The sequence below is a fragment of the Leucoraja erinacea genome, chromosome 14 (assembly GCF_028641065.1).
Source record: "Leucoraja erinacea ecotype New England chromosome 14, Leri_hhj_1, whole genome shotgun sequence".
Taxonomy (NCBI): domain Eukaryota; kingdom Metazoa; phylum Chordata; class Chondrichthyes; order Rajiformes; family Rajidae; genus Leucoraja; species Leucoraja erinaceus.
Window position 1 is genome coordinate 43,753,606 of NC_073390.1, and position 25,331 is coordinate 43,778,936.

Consider the following 25,331-nt stretch of genomic DNA (forward strand, 5'->3'; position numbering starts at 1 on the left):
TTGTTATCATAGAAACTACAACTCCCTGTTTCCACCCGCTTCGCCTGATAGGCCGACGAACAAACTCTGATTGGCGACTGTCGATCTGATTGGCGACTGTCCTCCCGGTGTTAAGTAATAGAAACGAAGGAAATGAGTGAGTGACTGTGCCGAGCCGAGTATAATGCATTTTCGCCCGGATTCTGCAACAATGAGAACAACAGTCGCTGCGATCGTGATCTTTGCTGCTTTGACAGCTTACTATGTATACATCCCACTTCCGAACACGGTCTCCGAACCCTGGAAACTGATGCTGCTGGATGCAACGTTCAGAGGAGTACAGGATATGGTATAGTTTCCTTTCAATTCCATACTAGTTTTACAACAGGTTACAGAATGTCAAATTAAAGGTTAGAAACACAATTTTCAGTACTGAAGGGAATGAAGGGTCAGTTTACATTTACTGTTTGCATTTTCATGTTTTCAAAAGTCAGGTGATCATTTATATTGATTACCATTTGCATTTCTCTACTATTTCATTGAAAACTGTAGCTACATGCGTCATTTCACTTTCACTCTATGAGAATAATTTACTGAGAATCGTATAATTTTCTCGATAATAAATTCACGTCGGGGCACCTTCATGATGAACGAACTCGGAATGCAGGCGGTGATTTCCAACCAGCGGTGACATTCGTCAGTGCGAGAATTAGCATAGTTCACTGGGGAAAAAGGCCAATTACAATTCTCGCCCGTTCGTGATCTACATTAAAAAAAAAAGATATATAAGAATTTGCAGATATATAAGGATGCCCTAATTTTTGTTTGCCAACCGCCAAAAAAAAATACTGCATAGAAGAAGAAGAAGAAGAAGAAGATGCTCTAATTTCACCTGCAGAGTGGGCTAAATCACCTGACAACTGACGAATTATTTTGAGGTCTCGCATTCTGACCGTCCAAGTTAATCTGTTTCCTGGTGATACTGGGCGAGGTTTAAACAGTGGGAGAATTAATTTATTTGAATAGGCCCAGGGGATCTTTAATGTCCTCAAGAGAAGATAGTTATGGAGAATGGGGGTGAGAGGGAAAGACAGATCAGCCATGATTGAATCAAGTCAAGTCAAGTCACTTTTATTTATATAGCACATTTAAAAAACAACTCTCGTTGAACAAAATGCTTTACATTGGTGGAGGTACTAACATTATACAACAGTGGTTCATAGATTAAGTACATTCATAAATGCATACATATAGTCCTCACTCAGAGGACGTCAAGAAAGGCTTGAGAGCAAAGATGAGTTTTAAGTCTCGACTTCTTTAAGAGACGGAGGGGGCAGTTCTGATGGGAAGAAGGATGCTGTTCCACAGTCTAGGAGCTGCAACCGCAAAGGTGCGGTCGCCCCTGAGCTTATGCCTAGACTGCGGGTGTTCAGTAACGCCAAGTCGGCCGATCTGAGGGACCTGGAGGTGGTGTGGTGGGTAAGCAGACTTTTGATGTAGGTGGGGGCAAGCCCGTTAAGGGCTTTGTAGACATAAAGGAGGATCTTGAAATTTTTTCGGAACCGCACAGGGAGCCAGTGGAGAGAGGCCAGGATCGGGGTGATGTGGTTCCTCTTTCGGGTGCCCGTCAGGAGTCTCGCTGCAGTGTTTTGGACCAGTTGCAGGCGGGACAGGGAAGATTGGCTGATGCCAGTGTAGAGGAATTTGCAGTAATCTAGGCGGGAGGAGATAAATGTGTGGATGATCTTTTCGAGGTCATCAAACTGGAGGAATTGTTTTATTTTAGCTATCGTCCAAAGCTGGAAGAAGCTAGCTTTTACCACGGCATTGACTTGTTTGTCAAATTTCAATGCTGAGTCAAATATCACGACAAGGTTTTTGACGTGCGGTTTGAGTAATGGGGTAAGGCTTCCAAGGCTGCCTGCTATCGTTTTGATTGAGTCCGAGGGGCCGAGAAGCATGACCTCAAACTTACTCTCGTTTAGTTGGAGGAAGTTCTGGGCCATCCAACACTTTATATCCTCGGGAGTAGACTCGATGGGGAGAATGGCCTAATTCTGCTCCAAAGCCTTATGATTCTATTTGATATTTCACATGACATGACATCCAACACTTTATATCCTCGGGAATGAGGGAGTAGGCTCGATGGGCGGAATGGCCTAATTCTGCTCCAAAGCCTTATGATTCTATCTGATATTTCACATGACATGCTTGTGCTTTGGGTATGACAGAGAGAAAACCTGTCATTTGCACACAATTCTGTTGTGCATTTGAGGCCTGTAACAGGTCTTCAACAAAGTGTTGATCATCATCGTTGAAAACATTAGCGATGCAGTGGTGTTGGTTTCCGACAGGCACGGTGATGGACGCACCACACATCTCTGTCCTCCATGCAGCTGGCAAGCTCCTCTTTTGTCTCTACACATGTGTCTTCCATCAATGTCTTCAGCATCGTCTTGATTGGCCATCCCAGGTCACGTCTTCCATGGGTGGGTTCCCACAGCACAACCTTATTTGCTGGCGTTTCTGGGTGGCGGTGGCAGTGACCAGCGAGCCTTGTTGAGACTTGTTTTAAATTTAATTAATAAACTGTATCCTACCTAAAGAATCAGAGGTCAGTATGTGTCTATTTCTAAGTAGCTCTCACCCCAACTCTATCCCATTCTAATTTCTGCTCTCTGCAGAAGAGTGTTTCATCTCTTGCAATATTATATATCACAGGTAGACACAAAATGCTGGAGTAACTCAGCAGGACAGGTTAAATCTGAAGAAGGGTCTTGACCCGAAATTTCAGATTCAGTCTGAAGAAGGGTCTCGACCCGAAACGTCACCCATTCCTTCTCTCCAGAGATGCTGCCTGTCCTGCTAAGTTACTCCAGCATTTTGTGTCTACCTTTGATTTAAAACAGCATCTGCAGTTCTTTTCTACACATATTATAGATCACCCAAGGTTTACCTGTGGGAGCCTTCTCCTTCAGTAGGGGAGGCAAGTATTGCTGCCTGAAGCAGTTTAGGTGTCTCTGATTTACCCTAACCTAACCAGTGGAGCTTTGTGACCTACAGATTGGCAGGAGCCATCAGAGGTTTAGTTTAGTTTATTATTGGCACATCAAGTTAGAGAGAGTGTTTATTATCGCAAGTCCCAAAACGGAACAATGACATTCTTACTTGCAGCAGCAATATAAACATAGTACTCAGTAGATACCATAATAAATAACAAGCTCAAGAAATATAAAAAGGCTATTAGGTGTAAAAACAAAAACAAAGCCCGAAGTCCCTAGTGTAATCAAGGCAGTTTGTAGTTCAGAGATTAGTTGGAGTTTGTAGTTTTCAATAGCCTGATGATAGACACAAAAAGCTGGAGTAACTCAGCAGGACAGGCAGCATCTCTGAAGAAAAGGAATAAGTGACGTTTCGGGTCAAGACCCTTTTTCAGACTCAGACACTAGTCTGATGGTCATGTTGGGGTTGTACTGAGATACAGTGACAAGCTTTGTTCTGCGTACTATCCAGTCAAATCATACTATACACGAGTACAATCACACGTACGTGAAAGAGTGGAGAGATGAAAGTCGAATTGATAATAGTAGATCCTCTTCTGGGACAATATGCAAAGAAAGCCATGTTCCGGTGCCAACTTGCATCAGTCAAGTCTATGCGTTTCTCAAGGGCTGGTGTCCTGGTGGCACTGGGTGAGCGTGGAAATGTCAATGATATTGGGATTAGCCAGACTTCCACCACTGCTCCATGCTGCAGCTGCAGGCTGCGCTCAATCTGCCCGCTCACCTGGCTGCTGAAAGGCCTCCCACAGCCGCTTCTCTTCCCATTTGAACACCATAACCCACTCTCTGATATGCTGCTGTTTGGCTTGGTTAACTGGGCTGCAAATAAACAGAACTGCACAGACTTGGAAGCATTTTTAGTCTGTATCCAGCCTTTGCTCAGTTAAGGTGCTGCTTCTTTAAATCAGAATTATTATTGGGTTGAAAAAAATCAATTAATAAGGAATCTTAGTGAACAAATGGTGGAAAATCCCAGTGATGGTCTTTAATATGGGCTTTCCAGAAGATCCAAAGTGGCATGTACTTATGTAAACACAGAATTGGAAAACCTTTGATAAATTCCTATGTAAAGAAGTTGCTCCAGAGGAAGTCATAACAAATTAAACCGGCACATGATGTCTCGCATCACATCTTGCTATGGAATTGTCTTGGTTTGCACATTTTTCAGTTAGGAATGGATCATAAATGAGGAAATATAAGAAGAAGGAAATAGAAAGTTAGCAGCACAATAGCACAGCTGGTACAGCTATTGCCTCACAGTGCCAGAGACCCAATTCGATCCTGATCTCGGGTGCTGTCTGTGTGGATTTGTAGGTTCTCCCTGTGGCCACGTGGGTTTCGTCCAGGTGCTCCGGTTTCCACCCATATCCCAAAGACGTGCGAGATTGTAGGTTAATTGGCCTCTTTTGATTGCCTCTAGTTTGTAGGGAGTTGATGAGAAAGTGGATAGCATGGAATTGGTATGAATGGGTGAATGATGACGGACTTAGTTCAGTTCAGTTTAGTTTATTGTCATGTGTACCAAGGTACAGCGAAAAGCTTTTGTTGCATGCTAAACGGTCAGCAGTAAGACAATACATGATTACAATCGAGCCATTTACAGTGTAAAGATACATGCTCACATAGGTGAGCCAAAGGGCCTGCTTCCTTGCTGTATCTCTAAACCTGCAACGGGAGGAGTAAATGAATCGAGAAATGTAACTTTAAGAAATGCATATAACCCACTTTCTCATGATAATGTTGTAACTGAACATGACGCATGCTTTCAGCCCTTGGCTTGGTTTTTAAACTCCTTTCTATATTTAAATCCATTTTCCTCTCCATTGCTTTCTGGGGAAGGCTAATGAGCTAGTACATGCGGGGGGGAAAAAAGGCTGCCAGGTGCACCTAATGAAGCCTGAAACATTAATGTAGGCTGTATCCATTACAAATGCAGCAGAACAGGTACATAAAGTTGAGTAGGCAAATAGGATACTTTCCTTTATTGCCAAGATGGGGATGTACAAAGAAAGAAGTTATGTTCGAGTTCTATATAATACCAACCGGGCTACAGTTAGAGTACAACCTGCAGTAACATTACCAGATGATTGTGAAAGCATGAGAGAGGGCCCAGAAAAGGTTTATAAGGACGTTGCCAGAGATGGATAGTTTTAATGAGGAGAGGGCCTGTTTCCATGCTGTATCTCCAAACTAGCCTAAAGGTTGGCTATCGGGAGGGCTTTTATTTGGAACAGCGAAGCAGAAAAGATTCGTGAGCAGAGGAGTCAATTGGCGGGGGAGATCTACAGTACTTTGTGGGAGGGTTAGAGAGGAGTAAAGAAAAAAATAAGAAAAATATATTCAATTGTCCAATAATTGTTCTATTTAGCCAAAAGTGTTATATTCCAAACACATGTAAATTATTTCCAATATTGTATAATAATTTTTTACAGAACTGATCTTATAGAGGTGTATAAATCAGGAGGGGAATAGATATGGTGAATGCACAGGGTTTTTTAACCCAGCGTAGGGGAATCAAGAACCAAAGGACATGCGTTTAAGATGAGTGGGGGGGGGGGGAAAGATTTAATAGGAACCCGAGGGGAAACTTTTTCACATAGAGGGTTTAGTTTAGTTGACCAGTTCTTTCCTTGTTTTCAAGAAATCGAATAATGTCTTCCACAAAGCCACAAAATCTTGTTTTTTAACGCAGCTTACTAATATCGAAAAATATTTTTTAAACTTTGAAGGGACGTGATAGTTCAGTAACAATAAATGTTTACTTATTTATGTGGTTTACTTCAAGATTAAGTTAATGATGCTACTTAGTTATGGTTTTTGCCACTAGCCTTGCAGAACTCTTTCTTGAAGAGGAAATGTCAAGCATTTATAATTTATAAACCTAGGTTTTAGCTATTGAACCAGCCGTCAACACAAGTCACATTGTTACTTAGAAGTGTGCAGCTAATTTTTGATTTCTAAAGCCTCTCTCTTTGGAACTTCAGGAAAAATCCTTTATGACCCACTAAGTATAAATCATCGCTGTTACATCTTGGAACAGATCGCTGATTGCAACTGATTTTAACAAAAGGGAACGTGGATATTACACAGATCAGCAGGTCTTTAGGGAGGACATTCTTCAACTCAAAAGTCATATTTTTAACTCTGAGCATGTAATCTAGGCCACAGGTCTATTAATTGCAGACTAGGAGGAACTTGATGACTTAGTGGTCTGAGTAGGATGTCATCCTCGCAAAAAACAAAGTGTTGGAGGATCTCAGTGGGTCAGGCAGCGTACAGTGCATTCAGAAAGTATTCGGACAATGGGGTCCACATTTTGTTACGTTACAGCATTATTCTAAAATTGATTACATTCCTTTTTTTTATCATCAATCTACACACACCTCGTAATATAAAAGCGAAAACAGGTGTTTAGAAATGTTTGCAAAGTAATTAAAAATAAATAACTAAAATATCACATTTACATAAGTATTCAGACCCTTTGCTATGACACGCAAAATTGAGCTTCGGTGCATCCTGTTTCATTGATTATCCTTGAGATGTTTCTACAACTTGATTGGAATCGACAAGTGGTAAATTAAATTGATTGTACATGATTTGGAAAGGCACACACCTGTCTATATAAGGTCCAGTTGACAGTGCATGTCAGAGCAAAAACCAAGCCATGAAGACGAAGGAATTGCCCGTAGACCTTCGAGACAGGATTCTGTCGAGACACAGATCTGGGGAAGGGTATAAAACAATTTCTGCAGCATTGCAGGTCCCAAAAAGCACATGGCCTCCATCATTCTTAAATGGAAGAACTTCAAAACCACCAGGACTCTTCATAGAGCTGGCCAAACGGCCAAATTGAGCAATCGGGGGAGAACGGCCTTGGTCAGGGAGGTGACCAAGAACCCGATGGTCACTCTGACAGAGCTCCAGAGTTCCTCTGTGGAGATGGGAGAATCTTCCAGAAGTACAACTATATCTGCAGCATTCCACCAATGAGGCCTTAATGGTAGAGTGGCCAGATGGAAGCCACTCCTCCCTAAACAAGATTCTCTTGTCTGATGAAACCAAGATTGAACTCTTTGGCCTGAATGCCAAGTGTCACATCTGGAGGAAACCAAGCACCGCTCATCACCTGGCCAATACCATATCTACGGTGACGCATGGTGGTGGCAGCATCATGCTGTGGGGATATTTTTCAGCGGCAGGAACTGGGAGACTAGTCATGATCGAGGGGATGATGAATGGAGCAAAGTACAGAGAGATCCTTGATGAAAACCTGCTCCAGAGCATTCAGGACCTCAGACTGGGGCAGAGGTTCACCTTCCAACTGGTCAACGACCTTAAGCACACAGCTAAGATAACGCAGGAGTGGCTTCGTGACAAGTCTGTGACTGTCCTTAAGTGGCCCAGCCAGAGCCTGGACTTGAACCCGATCGAATATCTCTGGAGGGACCTGAAAATAGCTGTGCATCAATGCTCCCCATCCAACCTGACAGAGCTTGAGAGAATGGGAGAAATTACCGAAATACAGGTGTGCGAAGCTTGTAGCGACATACCCAAGAAGACTTGAGGCTGTAATCGCTGCCAAAGGTGCCTCAATAAAGTACTGAGTAAAGGGTCTGAATACTTATGTAAATGTGACATTTCAGTTATTTATTTTTTATTAATTTCTATACACCTGTTTTTGCTTTTTTATTATGGGGTATTGTGTAAAGATTGATGATAAAAAAAAAAGAATTTAATCCATTTTAGAATAAGGCTGTAACATAACAAAATGTGGAAAAAGTGAAGGGGTCTGAATACTTTCTGAATGCACTTTATGTGGAGGTAAATGGACAGAAGAAATTTTGGTTTGGGACCCTTGTTCAGACTCAATTACCCCCTTTCTTTGTGAACTATTACAATAGAAGTTTTGACAAAAGTCCACATGAGTTAAAATTCACTAAGATTTGGTTGGAGCACACGTAATGTTTTCCCATGCAATAGAATATTATTTTAACCCTTAGAACCATCCAAATGGATTACCAAGATATGCATTTTAATTAAATGTTCCATATGTAAAATGTAATTCGAAATCTGTTCCACAGCCAATTAAACCAGTAAGAACATGGATTTAATGGAGAACCTCAGCTTAAATGCAAATATGACTGAAAGCATGACATCGTTAGACGCAGGCGAGGTGGCAGAAGACTGGAGGGTGGCTAATATTGTACCTCTATTTAAGAAGGGTTACAAAAACAACTGGGAACCATAGATCAGTAAGCCTAACATCTGTGGTAGGAAATTTACTGAAGAGGATTCTGAGATATGATATTTCATGCTTTTGGAAGGTCAGGGGTTGATTTGGAGCAGTCTGTATGGTTTTGTGGTGTGCGAAATCATGTCTCACAAATTTGATTGAGTATTCTTAAGAGGTAACCAAGAAGGTTGATGAGTGCTAGATCACATACGTTGTCCGCATGGATTTTAGTAAGGAGTTGAATAAGGTTCCACATGGTAGGCTGTTCTGGAAGAATAGATCGCAAGATAGCCAGGAAGGGCTAGCTAACAGGATACAGATTTGGCTTCATGGAAGGATGCAGAGTGATGGTGGACTGGACTGACAGCCTGTGACATGTGGTGTGCCTCAAGGATCGTTGCTGGGGCCATTGCTGTTTGTCATCAACATAATGATTTTGACGTGAATGTACAAGGCATGATTAGTGAGTTTGCTGAGGACACTAAAATAGCTGGTAACGTAGACAGCTATGAGGAAAGATAAATGGAATTTAATTCAGATAAGTGTGAAGTGTTAGATTTTGGGAAGCCAAAGCAGGGCTTTCACAGTGAATGGCAGGGCCCTGAGGAGTATTGTAGAACAGAGGGATGCAGGAGTACATGTACATTGTTTCGTGAAAGTGTTGTCACAGGTAGATAGGATGGTGAAGAAAGCTTTTGGCACATTGGCCTTCAGCATTCTGGGAAATTAGTATATAATTTGGGGCGCTATGTTACAATTGTACTTGACGTTGGTGAGACTCCATTCAGAGTATCGTGTTCAGCTTTGGTCACCCTGCTATAGGAAGAATGTTGTTAAGTCACAAAGAGTGCAGAGAGGATTCATGAGGATGTTTCCAGAACTTGAGTGCCTGGGTTACATGGAGAGGAATGGAAGGCTAGGAATTTATTCATTGGAGTACAGGAGGTTGAGAAGTGGTCTCCTTGAGGTATATCAAATTGTGAGGGAAATAGATTGGGTAAATGCAGAGTCTTTATTCCAAGGTAGGAGGGGAATGGAGTATCATATGGCATAGATTTAAAGTGAGAAATATAGTAGGAACCCGAGGGGCAACTTCTTCACTCAGGACCCTGCATGTAAATATAGTTGTGGTAGGTACCGAACAACATTTAAACAACACTTGGACAGGTACATGGATAGCAACATGGGATTCTTCTTCTTGATTCTTGGTTTCTTGGTCCTCCAAAATATTCCAAATGGAATTTAAACTGGAGGTGGTGAAGGGAGGGCTTAAGCCAGAAAGGGTTATTGGGAAGAAAGAGCTACTTTAAATTTAGTTGCATCTGGTTGGGTAACTATAGTTGGGTGGAGATTATTCTATGCTTTAATTGTGCGGGGGAAGAACTAATTGCTGTACACATCTGTCTTTGTAGCTGGGATCACAAATTGGATCGAATGCCCTCGTCTGCTCCTAATTGGTTTGGGTTTGGTGTAGGTCTTGTAGTCTATGTCGATCTGACCATTTAACATTTTGTAAACACAGGTCAAACGGTGAGCTTCACGTCTGTCTTGGAGAGGGTTCCACCCCAGAGAGGGATTCTGGGCCAAAGACAGCAAATGGGATGAGTTTAGATGGGGGATTCTGGTTGGCATGGATAGGTTGGGCCGAAGGGCCTGATTCTGTTCTTCATGACCCAGTGAGAAGATACCTGATTTTTGTTTAATGGAATTAGTAATTTACTGAGCATCAGATGCAAACAAGTGGGGAAAATGTATTTATATTGGAATTATGACCCAGAATTCTGAGAATCATAAAATGCTAAAATTATGAAAGTTGGCTGTTCAGCTCTTTGAGACCATGGTAGTTCTCATTGCCTGTTTCCCCACTGCCCTGCATTTATTTTCTTTCAAGTGTCTGACTTTAATCCCATTTATTTTTGAAACCACCTTGCCAGGCAATGCAGTCCACATATTAAGCATGCACTATATTTTTTAAGGTAAGTTTCTTCTCAAATCACCTTTTGGTTCGATTGCTAAACATCCAAACTCCAACTCCTTACCCATTCCAGCTCTCTATCTAATCTACCCTGACCCTTTTACATAACACAGTTCAGTCACATTTTATCTTGACCTAATCCACTTTAAAGAGAATAGTTACAGTTTTCACAGCCTTTCTCCGCAAGATAAATCTGTCAATTTGTGACTATGTTGGTAAATCTTTTATGCACTTTCTCCGAGGTTTTTATTTTCTTTTGCCTCTGCACTTTGTTTAAATTTAGACTCTTGTATATTCTCATTTCTCATTCTACCGGTTTTATTTTGTTATGTTTAATATGTAAAGGCCAGTTGACTGGCCTTTAGCCCATATACTTATGCAATCTCAATGCTTTAACTTGGCACAACATGTCAATGAACTTTCCTCTACATCAGCCAACTTCCGTACTTTGTAGAAGTACTTTCTGTGGCAGCTGAATAATTACGTAATTTCAACACAATAAGCCCAACCAAACTCATCTCTAAAATTCTAGATCTAGTACTGCATGTCTGCCACCAGATCCTCAATTTCATGATGTATAGACCACAATCAATGAGAATAGGCAACATAATATAACCATATAACCATATAACAATTACAGCACGGAAACAGGCCATCTCGACCCTTCTAGTCCGTGCCGAACACATAATCTCCCCTAGTCCCATATACCTGCGCTCAGACCATAACCCTCCATTCCCTTCCCATCCATATAACTATCCAATTTATATTTAAATTATAAAATCGAACCTGCCTCCACCACCTTCACTGGAAGCTCATTCCACACAGCCACCACTCTTTGAGTAAAGAAGTTTCCCCTCATGTTACCCCTAAACTTCAGTCCCTTAATTCTCAAGTCATGTCCCCTTGTTTGAATCTTCCCTACTCTCAGTGGGAAAAGCTTTTCCACGTCAACTCTGTCTATCCCTCTCATCATTTTAAAAACCTCTATCAAGTCCCCCCTTAACCTTCTGCGCTCCAAAGAATAAAGCCCTAACTTGTTCAACCTTTCTCTGTAACTTAGTTGCTGAAACCCAGGCAACATTCTAGTAAATCTCCTCTGTACTCTCTCTATTTTGTTGACATCCTTCCTATAATTAGGCAACCAAAATTGTACACCATACTCCAGAATTGGCCTCACCAATGCCTTGTACAATTTTAACATTACATCCCAACTTCTATACTCAATGCTCTGATTTATAAAGGCCAGCACACCAAAAGCTTTCTTTACCACCCTATCTACATGAGATTCCACTTTCAGGGAACTGTGCACAGTTATTCCCAGATCCCTCTGTTCACCTACATTCTTCAATTCCCTACCATTTACCATGTACGTCCTATACTCCACAATAACTCAACACCAGTGCCTTGCAAGAATGCATTCTCAGCCCAATCCTACACTCCGTATACACTCACGACTGTGTGGCCAAATTCTGTTCAAACTCCATTTACAAGTTTGTCTTGACCCGAAACGTCATCTATTCCCTCTCTCCAGAGATGTTGCCCGTCCCGTTGTTACTCCAGCATTTTGTGTCTATCTTCGGTTTAAACAGCATCTGCAGTTCCTTCCTACACATTTGCAGATGACACTGTTGTGGTGGGCCAGATCTTGATGGCGAGACGGAGTACAGGAAGGAGATAAAGAGCCTAGTATCATTTTATGAAGACAACATCTGCTCTCTCAATGTCAAGAAGACGAAAGTGCTAATTATTGACTGTAGGAAAGGAATTGGTGTACATGCCCCAGTCTGCATCAATGGTGCAGAAGTGAGATGGCCAAAACCTTCAAGTTCCTAGGTAAATATCACCCATAATTTGTCCTGGACTGAGCACATTAAAGCTAAGGCCAATAAAGTTCACCAACATCTCGACTTCCTCAGAAGACAAAGGATGTTCAGCATTACTCTCACAACTCTTACCAACTTCTGCAAATGCACAATAGGAAACATCCCATCCTGATGCATTATAACTTGATTTGGCAACAGCTCTGCTTAAAACCGCAAGATATTACAGAGAGTTGTGGATATCATCCAGTCCATAACACAAATGGGTTTTCCCCTCCATTGATTTTATCTTCACTTCACATAGCCTTGGGAAAGAAGCCAATATCATGAAGGACCACTTACACCCCAGTCATCCCATCTTCTTCCCTCCCCTATCGGGCAGAAATACAATTGCTTGAAAGCACATACCACCAGGTTCAGGAACAGCTTCTTCCCTATTTTATCAGACTACTGAACGGTCCTACCATCAGCTTGGGTACTGTCTAATTCACCTCTACCCTATTAAAGACATTGGACATGTTTTCTTTTATGTTACATTTGCTTTTCTGAAATCTGAAACAAATTAACTAAATTGTTTGGTCTTTTTAAACGCTTACTTTTTGTTGAAGCCACACACCGTGGAATGTTGTGAAAATTGTACAAATAAATTGGACACTTGCTGCCAACCCCCCCTCGCCCCTCCCCAAAAGTGCAATATCTTGAGCTATAAAGACAGTGCTTAGGTTAGTGTAGGGCAGTGCACCTTCAAACCATAAGGGTCAGGACCCATCTGAAAATCTGAAACATCATCTGTCCATTCTTCCATGGTGCTGCCTGAGTTCCTCCAGCACTTTGTTTTTATGTGCAATAAATTATATATCTTGTTTTGCGAAGTTTGACCACGAAAATATAGATTCAATTAATACCACTTTTATTTCTCAGTGTCATCTCGTGCAGCAGCTTGGCCTTGGTCACCACCTGAAGGTGCTGAATTTTGTCATTACTGCATTTGATATGCTTGCCCCGCAATCAAGTGAAATTGTGAACGTGACGGACACGACATTCGACGGAGTACAAGTCAGAGTGTTTGAACCCAAGAGGAAGCTGAGTCGTGAACTAAGACGAAGCATTATTTACATACACGGTGGAGGCTGGGCTTTGGGAAGTGCAAGTAAGTGAACAGGGAGCAGCAAGTCATTTAATTTTCCTTGAAGTATTCATTTTGTATGTTCTTCATCCAGTTAGGCAATCCAACAGGAGTAAACCATTTTAACCTTGAACATGATCTGCCATGGCGGACCTGCATCCTGGTTACATGTCTGTGTTTGCCCAGCATACTCTAATATATATAGCAGCAATTTCAAATTTAATATTAACAAATGACCATCAGCAATTGACTTATGCAGAACAGTTACAAAATTTAGTTGGATGCATTTAACAAGTCTGATCTTTACTGCTCTTTAGGATAATAAAATAAAAGGTGCAGTGGAGATGGGTGCATATGCATTTTTAATTAATTTAAACAGCTCTGGAGATTAAATTTAAAAAAAGATTCAGTGTTCTTTAGTTTTAAGTTTTTTGTTTCAAACTAAATGTAAAGAAAAAAGCACATTTTTAGACTTACTAGCTCTTATGCATTGTAACAATCAAAAAAATTGATTGAATTATTCATGTCATGAATTATTTAATGCAGGTCTGCACCTCGTTATGTACTACATTTTTAGGTGGAGCAGGTATACAGATTTTGCTGAAGTGCTTTGCAGAGTTGACTAGTAATCCACTGCTTGTTCCAGCTGCTCTTCAGTAGTATATGCTTCTTATGTAAATAGGTAGAGGCATTTAACTAGCCTGGCTTGCTCTTGGTCTGAAACTCTTCATCTACTTCCTGAACACAACATGACTTAAATGGGAAGTATAGTTTGTGGCCAGTCAAAGAGTTGGCATACAAAGAACTCCAATTATAGTATCTGAACAGCACATTTAACAAACAGTGCCTTCTCCCGGTATAGGCGGGTACTGTAGCAACATTTAAAATACGTTTTTAACAGGTACATGGGTAGGATAGGTTTATAAGGAAGATGAGACTAGTGTAAATGGGGTATCTTGGTTTGCATGGGCAAGTCGGGTTGAAGGGGTTGTTTCCATGCTGTATGACTCCTAACCTCCCTGGTACTTAAGATAGACACAAAATGATGGAGTAACTCAGCGGATCAGGCAGCATCTCCGGAAAAAAAGAATAGGTGATGTTTCGGGTCGGTACCCTTCTGGTGATATTTAATCTGTGCTTCTTGGAGGTGAGATATGGAACCTATATTGGACTAGTGGATAGTTGTTGCCGTTGACACCTAGGGGGATAAACTCTCCAGGAATTCTCTCTGTTTAAAAAAAAAAAAACCCTCAATATTTTAACATCACCAAGAGACCTTGTGGCTCTTTGGAAGAAGACAGAGCTTCTTTGGTCTCGTCTGGAAGAAAACAGATAGGAATTTACAAAAAACTAAAACAGGCAGTTCAATGGTTTTCTTCTTCTGCTATGAACAATTCCTGAGGCCTGCCTTAACAACTATCTGAGTCTAGGGCATGCAGCTGCCCCTGGGACTTATCTCTGCTCCAGGAAAGATACTGTACAAGGAGTGGAAATCCAAGGATGACTTGTTTTATTGACTGAAAGAATCAATTGTAGGATTTGTCTTCTAACTAATACTTCTACATTTTGCCTCCTCCCTCCTTTTATATTTCTGTTGTTGATGTAGGAATGCGATCCTATGACCACCTTTGTCGGAAGATGACAAATGTAATGAATGCTGTTCTTGTCTCTATTGAGTAAGTATTTGCAAAGTAACAGGATCATTTCCTGGATGATGCACTTTCTGAGTTTTTTGGTCAAAAAAATAGCTGGATATATTCAACTGTTGTTCAAAATCCAAAATTATATTTGTATATTGAGGTTTAGGACGTTTTGTTTAGCTTATTGTCACATGTACTGAGATACAGTGAAAAGCTTTTGTTGCGCGCTAACCAGTCGGCGGAAAGACAATACATGATTACAATGGCAAACTGCAGATGCTGCAATCTGTAGCCTAATTGCCTGTAGTTGGGTGAACTTAATGGACCAGGCAGCATCTGTGGAACGAAACCTGCCTTCAGTGCACAAAATCTGACTGTGTTTCTGAAATAGGCATTAAAACTTTGTGTCTAAAGGGATCCAGACCCATTGTAGGTCTATGAATTTGGTCTTTTTTGGGGGGATTTGGACCCATACCACATCTGTTAAGAAAAATACAATGAGGTCTTCCATAACAACGAGGATGAAAAAACTAACAGGTGCATAAAGAATAAAATGGAAATGTATTATTTGACTGCCGAATGTTCACTATGGTCACAAACATTTTCACACACAGTTCTTCTTACCTGCTTAAAATGCCTGCATGGATCTGCATGTTCACAGCTTTCTCCCCGAGCTCCATCTTGAAATTATTTTATCAAATGTATCCAATCATTGCCTGTATACAAAAAAAAATAATAAGTTTCCAGACCACTTGTATGAAGTTACTTGCCATTATGAACCTGTTCTGATAGGACATAGAACAGTACAGTACAAGAATAGTCCCTTCGGTTACGATGTCTGTGCTGAACATCAGTTCAGTTCAGTTTATTGTCATGTGTACCGAAGTACAGTAAAAAGCTTTTTGTTACGTGCTATTCAGTCAGCAGAAAGACAATACATGATTACATTATTGCCATTTACAGTGTAGATACATGATAAAGGAATAACATTTAGTACAAAGTAAAGCCAGCAAAGTCCGATCAAGGATAGTCTGAGGGTCACCAAAGAGGTAGATAGTATTTCAAGACTGCTCCCTGTGGTAGGATGATTTACCTGATGGGAGAGGGAGTGGCCGGGGTGCAACTTGTCCTTACCGAGGCAGCGTGAGATATAAATGGAGTCAATAGAAGAGAGGTTGATTTGTGTGATGGTCTGGGCTGGAAACATGATGCCAAGACCAACTCTTATCTGCCTGCACTTTAAACCATATCCCTCCATTCCTTGCATATCTAATGGAGAATATCTTTGCACAGATATACCTTGTGATTTCAAAACTGATCACTTTGTTTCAATACTTCCTTAGCTCATATCATTTCCTTATAACATTTTAAATGTTTTAATGTGTAATTAAAGCATGATAATTATTTTTCGAACATTAGAGCACATTGATGTAAATAGTAAATCTTGAACTACTATTACTAACCATAATATCTCCTACTGTAATATTTTAACATTTAGAGTAAGTTAGAACATGTTGACACTTGACAGGAGGGGGCCTTAGTTCTTAGTTATGTGTTAGTTCCATGTCTTAGTTACGTGTGATAAGTAATTGGAATACTTGAATTGTACAGAGTGGAACTTTTTTTTACCAGTTCTATTGAATCTTACCATTGTCAACACTTTATAAATTGAGGCTCATTGAAATTTGCATTATCCATTCTTAAATTTAGATACCGCCTTGTCCCAGAGGCTCATTTTCCTGAGCAGATTAATGATGTTTACAGTGCTACCAGATATTTTCTGCAGCCAGAGATCTTGTCCCAGTATTCAGTGGATCCAAATCGAATTGCAGTTTCCGGAGACAGTGCTGGAGGAAATCTGGCAGCTGCCGTATGCCAGCAGGTAAATTACATATTACACAAACCACACCGTTCCCATAATACATGGGCTGATGTCCTGCTATTAATTACCACAATACCTCCTACTGTAATGTTTCAATATATAGAACAAGTTAGAATATTTTTGGGGGATGATTACAGATGGTCGAGATATCCCTGGAGGCCGACAGCTCAGGAGGATGTTGGCAGAGATGAGGAGCAATAGAAATCTACACTGGATGGGATGAGGGCCCAGTAAAGAAGGGTGCGGGCACAGTTTGCACCATCTCTGCCTCCATTGCTTCCTGAGCTCCACCAGATGATGCTTAACATCTGACCACAATGTCAGAAACCATCATCCGAATGAATGGAAAGCCCCCAGACATATTCTCCAAATCATCTATGAAAAACTATTATCGAAGATGTAAATTACAGGTAGTTTCTATGTGAAGGATTGTTTAAAATCATCAAAAAATTAGGAACATTGCTTCAATTTTTTTTAGCATTTCTCTCCAATCAGAATTGACCTAATATTTTTGTATTACGGATTTTTCTTGACACATCGAAAATATATTTATGTCATTGACGTGAAATGCTATTCCTCTTTACAAAAGCTACCTGTCTGCCCTGTTGTGCATTTGTAACATTTCACTTTTATTTGTAACAATCTTATTTTACCTGTGTTTGTAGCTTGTCCAGGACAGGACTGTCACTACCCAACTCAAGCTTCAAGCTCTTATATATCCAGTACTTCAGGCTTTTGACTTTAATACGCCTTCATATCAACAAAAAATGGCTACACCCATCTTGTACAAACAGGTCATGGCCCGATTTTGGTTGGAGTATCTAAATGGTGACCCAAGGTTTGTCCAGGCAATGTTAGTCAACAATCATACAGCTTCAGACCAAAGTCAACTGACCTACATTCGAGATCGATTAAATTGGACAGCACTTTTACCACTGTCATTCAGAAAGAACTTCAAACCTGTTGTTCAGATAATGGGAAATCCACAAGTGATCAAGGAATTGCCAGCTTTGCTAGACTCAAGAGCAGCCCCACTAATTGCAGATAAAAAGATTCTGCAGTTGTTACCAAGGGCTTACATCCTGACCTGTGAGCTTGATATTCTAAGAGATGACGGAATAATGTATGCCAAGCGGTTAGAGGATGCTGGAATAGAAGTGACTTTAGATCACTATGAAGATGGATTTCATGGTGCCATGATATTTGCACTGCCCCCTACCAATTTTGATGTGGGAAACAAGATCATGAATAACTATATAAACTGGCTGGACAAAAATTTGTGAATATTTGGTCAGAAGTTGAGAAATTGCAGTCGAAAGTATTACTGCAAGTTCTTTTCAAAATGACCTTCTTATCTGTGCAATGCAACTATCCAATGCAAAGTTTTGTCAAAGGAAGTTGAGACTGCCTTGTTAGGCTTGATCTGTGTGTAAGGTGTATTCTTTATTATGAAGCAAATTGATATCAGGTATATGCATAATTTGGGAAGAAGTGGCTTTGAAAACCTTCGGCAAGGTTTTGATCCGGGCTGAAAAAGTGGTCCTGTTTGGCATCTTATTACTTTTACACTAAACGTGTTTGGAAATTATCATTAGGCCAACAATATTGTGTGATAATTGCATCACTGGACAGGAATTTCCTTTTGATAAACCTAATCGAGGGTCAATTACATACATATTGATCACCATCGTCCTAAGGGATGGAAGGCCCACAGACATATTCTCCAAATCATTTGTGAAAAACTATTATCAAAGATGTGAATTATTGGTAGTTTATAAGAAAACGTGCGTTTAATATAATCAGAAACTTAGGAACATTGCTTCAATTTTTCTTAGCATTTCTCTTCAATCAGAATTGACCTAATACTTTTGTATTAAGGATTTTTCTTGACAAATATGAAAATATATTTATGTCAATGACCTGAAATGTTATGGCTAGCGATGTGGTACAAATTAATCTTGTGTGGGGTTGTCTGAATAGAAAACACAACCAAATGCCGTTTGCATATGCTTCAGACTGCAGTACAACTCCCACAAGAACAGTTTTAATGGAATTAAAGAACTATTAAGTTCCAAATTGAAAAATAAAGCATTGTCCCAATTTCTACTAACTAGATACCTACAGGAAATTAAAACAAATCTTCCATAAGGGCATAGGCAATAGGAACAGTTGTCCACTGACTAATATCATAACTCATTCTCTGCCTCAGATTCATCTTCCATTATTATTCTAACGCATAGATCCCTGCCTATTTACATTTTCAACATAACTTTTTTTAAATCCTAATCCTAAATAACCAGACTGTTACTTCTAGATAGGGCAAACATCTCCCTATCCCATTCAGAAATCTAAATGTTCATTAGGATTACACTTGTTCCTTTACATAAAGAGAATATAGACCTAATCTACTCAGTACCCTCCACCAATCTGGTGAATCTGGTGAACTTTCATAGCACATTCACTAAGGTAACACAGTGACTCTTCCGTTAGAAACCAAAATAATATTCTATAATTGTCTTCTAACCAAATTAATGCCTTGTGTCCTAGACTCGTTGAATCTCAGCCAGGCTGTAGGTAAAACTGCCTCATTGCCTCAGTGTGTTACTCACTCCTTAAGTGATACAAAACTAGACTTCAGTCCACATTACACCAATATGCCTTCAGTTTCTCACATTTGTAGGACATGCACATGGGACTGGAGAGGAGTTGGAGAATTGAAAGATAATTATTTTTTTTAAGATTCAAAAACTAATCTCACAATTCACAAAATTAATTTGGTGAACCAAGGCACTGAACTTGATTGTGGACGAATTATAAACTGAAATTAAGTTGTGAAATACCTATGGTACATTTTGTAAATTGAAAGGATAACCAACTCAATTATTCTTTTCCATTTCCATTTGTGTGTAATTCCGCAAAACAAATTTATATTTAACAACCAGAAAACAAATAATTATTCCTTCATATTAACCAGTTTGTAGATTACACCTTAGAACTCATTTTAGACCATTAATTTGCAAATTGTACCTGGAATAATCATAACCCTTGTTGCAATTATTTTTATTGAATAGGTCTAATCTGATTGCTGATTGAAGATTAACAATGTAACCTACCGCCTAAAGATGCCTGTGATTAACTTGTTTTAGGTTAACACTCTGTTTGAAAATAGCGTGAACATTTAAACATTACCCAATCAATACGATCTCTCATCTCCTGATATGATGGCTCTGTATCGGGTGGGGTTTCTAATGCTCTCCTGATAATGTAAAAGTTGTTTTTCATGTGATCCCAGACTCTGGCTATTCTGGAATTGCCAAACTTGATCTTTTCCTCACCAGTTGCCTGAATGGATTCAGGAGTGTTTTGACATGATCAGGAGTGAAAATTCTACATCCTGTTTTTGATAGAGATTCTGATGTGCAATCCTGAACTGAGTACCTCACTGGGCAAATAGTGGCTGTTAAAAAAAGAGAATTATCTTAAAAACTAATGGAAACAAAGAGATATTATTGCTTTAATATTTAGCCTTTCTGTAAAATAGCTATTGCTGTAGTTATGCACTGAAGTCAGCTAACACTTATTCCATGGATAGACACAAAAAGCTAGAGTAACTCAGGGAGACAGACAGCATCTCTGGAGAGAAGGAATGGGTGACGTTTCGGGTGGAGACCCTTCTTCAGACCGTTCCTTCTCTCCAGAGATGTTGCCTGTCCTGCTGAGTTACTCCAGCTTTTTGTGTCTATCTTCAGTTCAAACCAGCGTCTGCAGTTCCTTCTAACACTTATTCCTTATTTTTTATACTTCCTTGTTAAGGTGCATTTAGCTTTAGTTTAGATTTGGAGAACATAGAGTTGTTAACATTAGTATCCTTAATTGACCAGTCAAGTAAGAGGCAATAATGTCAAAATTTATGATCAAAAATAAGGTCAGATTGATGTGGAGGATCAAAAATGTTAGCCTGAACAATTTCTATTTTAAATTATTTTTCAACAGTATTCATTCCTCTCTATATGTACTAATTTATTGTCAACTTGGATGTGTTGTTTACGTGTAGCCAGTGCCTCTGATGATAATACTCAGAATCATGGAGCTTGCATGGAGCAATGAAATTCAATATATTATTTTGATGTAATGACCAAAAAATATATAATTGTTTGATATGTACATAGGAAGTTGATGGGGTGAGGAAGAAGGGAATCACTATCAAATCTTAGATAGAAAGTAAATGGAAAATAAAAGTACAATTGTAATTTGCCAGAACTGTGTGAAAATAACATTCAAAATTTGGCACATCACTAACTTTTTAAATCAATTGGAACCTGACGTACTACAGAAATGGCAGACTATAATTTTGTAATGACATTTGCAGTTAATTCAAGAGCTGATGTTAACGTCAGGTGAATGTTTTTCCTTTACCTGAGAAATCTAGTCCAAATGGTGGATATTCATCAAAAGTAAAAAGTAATATTTAATTTATAAGTTTCTTGTGGGGAAAAAAGAAGCGATTAAATAATTTGTGCTGTATTGACTTGAGAATAGTGAGACAGCTCCTTCTTTCAAAATAAATGGATCAGATAAATCAGCAAATCCACCATTCAAGTTTTTTAGACTATGCATAAAAATGATTGTTTAAGAAAAGGGCATTCATAATGTTTTAATTTATAAAATCAATGGCAGGTCAACTTATTGACCGTTAGGGGGAATATGGCTAGATAATAAATAAAATGCAATGCACTCTTCCCCCCTCCATGATTAAATGCTTTTCTATTTGACTTTGGACATAACCTCTGTGTTATTGTATTACAATCTTAACACTTCATTTTTGTTCCACTGCAATATGGATATATACAATGTGAGTGCACTTTAAAGTATGCTAGGGAAATAAAAAATAATCTTGATGGAAAAAAAGTGGTTTGAAGACCAGTTATTTATGAATCTTTCATATTATTGGTTTCTTATGTAGTAATTCAAAATATTTGCTTTCTCACCATCATGTCTATTATCCAGAATCACAATGGATAAGATGGGTCAAATCTGAGCAGCAACTCAAAGATAATGGACATCCTGATGTGTATTTATCGCATGCTCATTGCTTCTGAATCCTAGTGTAGATCAACCATCTAGTGTTCCATGTACAGCTATTGCAATATCCAGCTGGCATTAACCAGTATAAAGTCGCAGAATCTTTAAAGACACAACAAATATGTCCATAGAGGGCCTTGGAAGGCAGGGTTAGTTTGGTTCTATACCTGATTCTGATGATATACTCAGTGATAAACTACAGTAAGCTACATTTTAGCAAGGTCTTCTGAAGTCGAATCATTTTAAATATATATAGATTCTACCAAGTTTCAAAAGTTGTTCCTTTCTGGCTATCGAAGATCATAGTCATACAGCATGGAAACGGGCCATCAGACACCAAATCCACATCAACCATCAAGCTGCCATTTACATTCACCTAGACAGAGGCACAAGAGACAGCACATGCTTAAATTTTGAGGTATTCTTGAAAACAATCCTGAAGGAGCAGAGTAGTTCACTCAATTACTAATTGAAATATATATTAATCACTTGTGACTATTTATTGAAGATTTTTCCACATTAATCATTTCACATCTATATTGTAAAGATGCTTAAATATAAATTTAATTCAATAAATTATAGCCAAGAATTGTTTCATTGCAAGTTAACTCAATAATTCACAGAAATGTTAGTCATCAAATTAAGACAATGACATTTTAATGAATCCAGTGTTTTTATAAAATGTATATAAAAAAATCATGATTTACTCTACATTGAATTTACATTTAAAAAATATTTATCATTTATGCTTTAACAAACAAAATGAGATATATGACATATGGACTGGAACAACATGACAATTTACTAGATTGATGCAGCAACACCACTAGTACAACATTACACATTTGTATAACTATCTGCCAGAAATTCAAATACTTCAGCTAAATTGGGAGAAAATACTATGATTTCATCTAACTGAAAAGGGGGTTTGATCTGTAAATAGATTGTGAATATTTGATATTTTACACTATTTTAAATAATGACTTTCAAATAAATTAATCTGTAATACATTCTCACTGACAAATGTAATATTAAGTATTATATATAATTTAAAAAAGTCAATGCACAATTTTGATTGAAATTGCCTGTTCTGCGAACACACTCCACACACAACAGTTCTTCAAAAATTTGCTGATGAAATACAGTAACAATCAAAAGCTACATTCTCCATTTTTCATTTTATTACTACCTGAATAGCAATTTACATTTTTAGACCACCTAAAATGAAAGTGTGCAACTTATATCCAATTGTTTTCTTGGTTTTTGAGTTGGTACAACTTCATTTGTGAGTAGGGACTTGGATAAATAGTAGACCACTAATCGGTGAAAAGACTACATTAAGCAACATTTGAAGTAACAATAAAAGGCAAAGTGGCTGCATAAAAACTAATATGCACCGTAGTAATCGTTTAGAAGGCATCTTAACCCATTAACAGTTTTTCAAAATCAATGGGACAATACATTAAAATGAAGGGAAAGAGAAATTTAAGTGCTGGCATACATCTGAAGAGACACAGCACTATAAATTGATGGATAACTTTTTGTTGTGGCTGCTGAAGTCAAGGATTTTGAGTCTCTTGTGAGAAGAGAACCATTCTATAAAGTCAGCTATGCTACATGCTTGAGGAGGTGCAGTCAGTTTGAGATGATGGCTCACTGTTATCACCCGATGTGCCAGGTTTATACTGCATGGTCATAGAAAAGGATCCAATGACCCTATCTGGCTGTCGTAGGCTATCAACATATCAGGGTTAACAATAATAATAACATTGTAGTCCGTTTGAGCAATCAGTTGTTGTTGATTATCCTGGTATGCATTGTTTATGTGGTGCTGCTAAAAATACGACCTACTGAAAAATGATCCAGTGTTATTGGCAATCTGTACTTGTATGCTAATTTTGAAGAGCTCTGGTGCACCTCCTTGTAGGAAGAGGTTGAAATTCCGAACATAGTATTTCATAAAGTCAGGTCAAATCGTCTCGTTCTGGAGAGGTGGAGGATTTCCTGTGCCGCATGACCTGCCTGGCATCTGCTGGACAAGCGATAGCCTTTTTAAAATAAGCAGAAACATATTTTAAGTGTACAAGACTACTTCAAGACATTCCTGATGTACCTTTGAGTTTTAATATTGTTGCTGGAATGGAGAGGTTGTAAAAGTCGCTATAGTCTGTACTAAAAAGGTGTCAGTCACAAAGCAAAACACGACTGCTTTGGGATATAAGAGAATGAAAAACTGTTGACTCTTGAACAGTTGTCTGGTTCCTTCCACACTGCCTGACGGTTAAGTATTTCTGGCATTTTTGTCTGCAGTTTTCTGCATTTTGAAATAAACCATGCAATATGCTAATCAATCATGATGTTATGATAGAGTCAAGGAAAAGAGACCTGACAATATATAAATAGATTCTAAATCTTTTTTTCACTGCTGCTTCAAGCTGTTCTTCATCCAATTCACTGTCAAAATAAAGGCAGGCATTGTGACATCTTCGCGGTTATATGTTCATGAAGATATAAACTGCTCAGACAGCTTTTCATTTGGCTTCTTTCATCAGTTTGATCACCTTAGGAAATCAGATTGATATTTTTCTGGAGACATATTTGAATTCCTGTTTAGTTTTCCAACGATTGACATTGGATTGACTTGGAAACTGTTGAAATCTCCCTGCCCTTTAGAAAATGTAGCCTTTTCTTCCTTTTGAAGTGCAGTGTTAAACTTGGCCCAAAGGATGATACAGAATCAAGAAGTTAGGCGTTGATGAAGAAAATAAAGTGAACTGAAGTACACATCTTGTGTAATGTTCTGAAAGATGGAAATTTAAATATGAGAAAACCTTTCTTCTGGTTAATGCACAGTTCAAGTATTAATTAGATCTTATTTCTATGAATAGTTCATATGCATCTTGGCTTTCTAACGTCAATAATTGTGCAACTCTTCTTCTGATGGGGGATTGCTTCCAGTATCCTGGATAATATTTAGCTCGCTACTGAAATGACCCCCCCCCCCCCCAAAATGAACTGGTAATGTTCTACACATCGTTATTTGTAGAACATCACTCTATGTAAATTGGCTGCCCTGCTTCAAATAGTGATAATTTTTCAAAAGTACTTGGAAAAGTATTTTGACATATCATGAAGGTAAATAAAAATTGCTGGAGAAACTCAGTGGGTGAGGCAGCAACTATGGAGCGAAGGAATATGTGACGTTTCGAGTCGAGATCCTTCTTGAGTCTGAAGAAGGGTCTCGACCTGAAACGTCACCTTTTCCAAGATTCAAGATTCAAGAGAGTTTATTGTCATGTGTCCTAGATAGGACAATGAAATTCTTGCTTTGCTTCAGCACAACAGAATATAGAAGGCATAAATAAATACAAAACGGATCAGTGTGACCATATACTATTGAATCTATATTACTAAAAGTCTGATCTTGACCGCTTTTGGCCCACTGTGCTGCGATTTCCGAGAGAACGCCGCCACCAACGGCCGTCATCTTTGGCCACCTTGCTCAGAGCCCCCCTCCGCCTTCCGGGACCAG

The 25,331-nt window shown here is 39.1% G+C and overlaps 2 protein-coding genes across 4 annotated transcripts in view; one reads left to right on the forward strand and one right to left on the reverse strand.

The window, feature by feature from the left end:
* Positions 1-47: 47 nt before the first annotated feature.
* On the forward strand, positions 48-21,619 carry LOC129703650 (neutral cholesterol ester hydrolase 1-like). Its single transcript, XM_055646270.1, has 5 exons — positions 48-328; positions 12,991-13,219; positions 14,802-14,871; positions 16,546-16,717; positions 17,383-21,619. Exons 1-5 carry the CDS (start codon positions 164-166, stop codon positions 17,998-18,000), a joined length of 1,254 nt encoding a protein of 417 aa, XP_055502245.1. The 5' UTR covers positions 48-163; the 3' UTR covers positions 18,001-21,619.
* Positions 21,620-22,434: 815 nt separating this feature from the next.
* Positions 22,435-25,331, reverse strand: part of LOC129703652 (coiled-coil domain-containing protein 150-like) — a 54,781-nt gene continuing 51,884 nt past the window's right edge. For all 3 annotated transcript variants that reach the window (XM_055646275.1, XM_055646274.1, XM_055646276.1), the window contains one exon: positions 22,435-23,847. In XM_055646275.1, the coding sequence (XP_055502250.1) occupies positions 23,764-23,847 (84 nt within the window). In that variant the 3' untranslated portion in view covers positions 22,435-23,763. The remainder of the gene's footprint in view (positions 23,848-25,331) is intronic.

Coding starts and splice junctions, on each gene's coding strand:
- LOC129703650 (XM_055646270.1), top strand. CDS start 164: ATGCATTTTCGCCCGGATTCTGCAACAATGAGAACAACAGTCGCTGCG. Junction 329..12,990: donor TCAGAGGAGTACAGGATATG/GTATAGTTTCCT, acceptor TTTATTTCTCAG/TGTCATCTCGTGCAGCAGCT. Junction 16,718..17,382: donor CAGCTGCCGTATGCCAGCAG/GTAAATTACATA, acceptor CTGTGTTTGTAG/CTTGTCCAGGACAGGACTGT.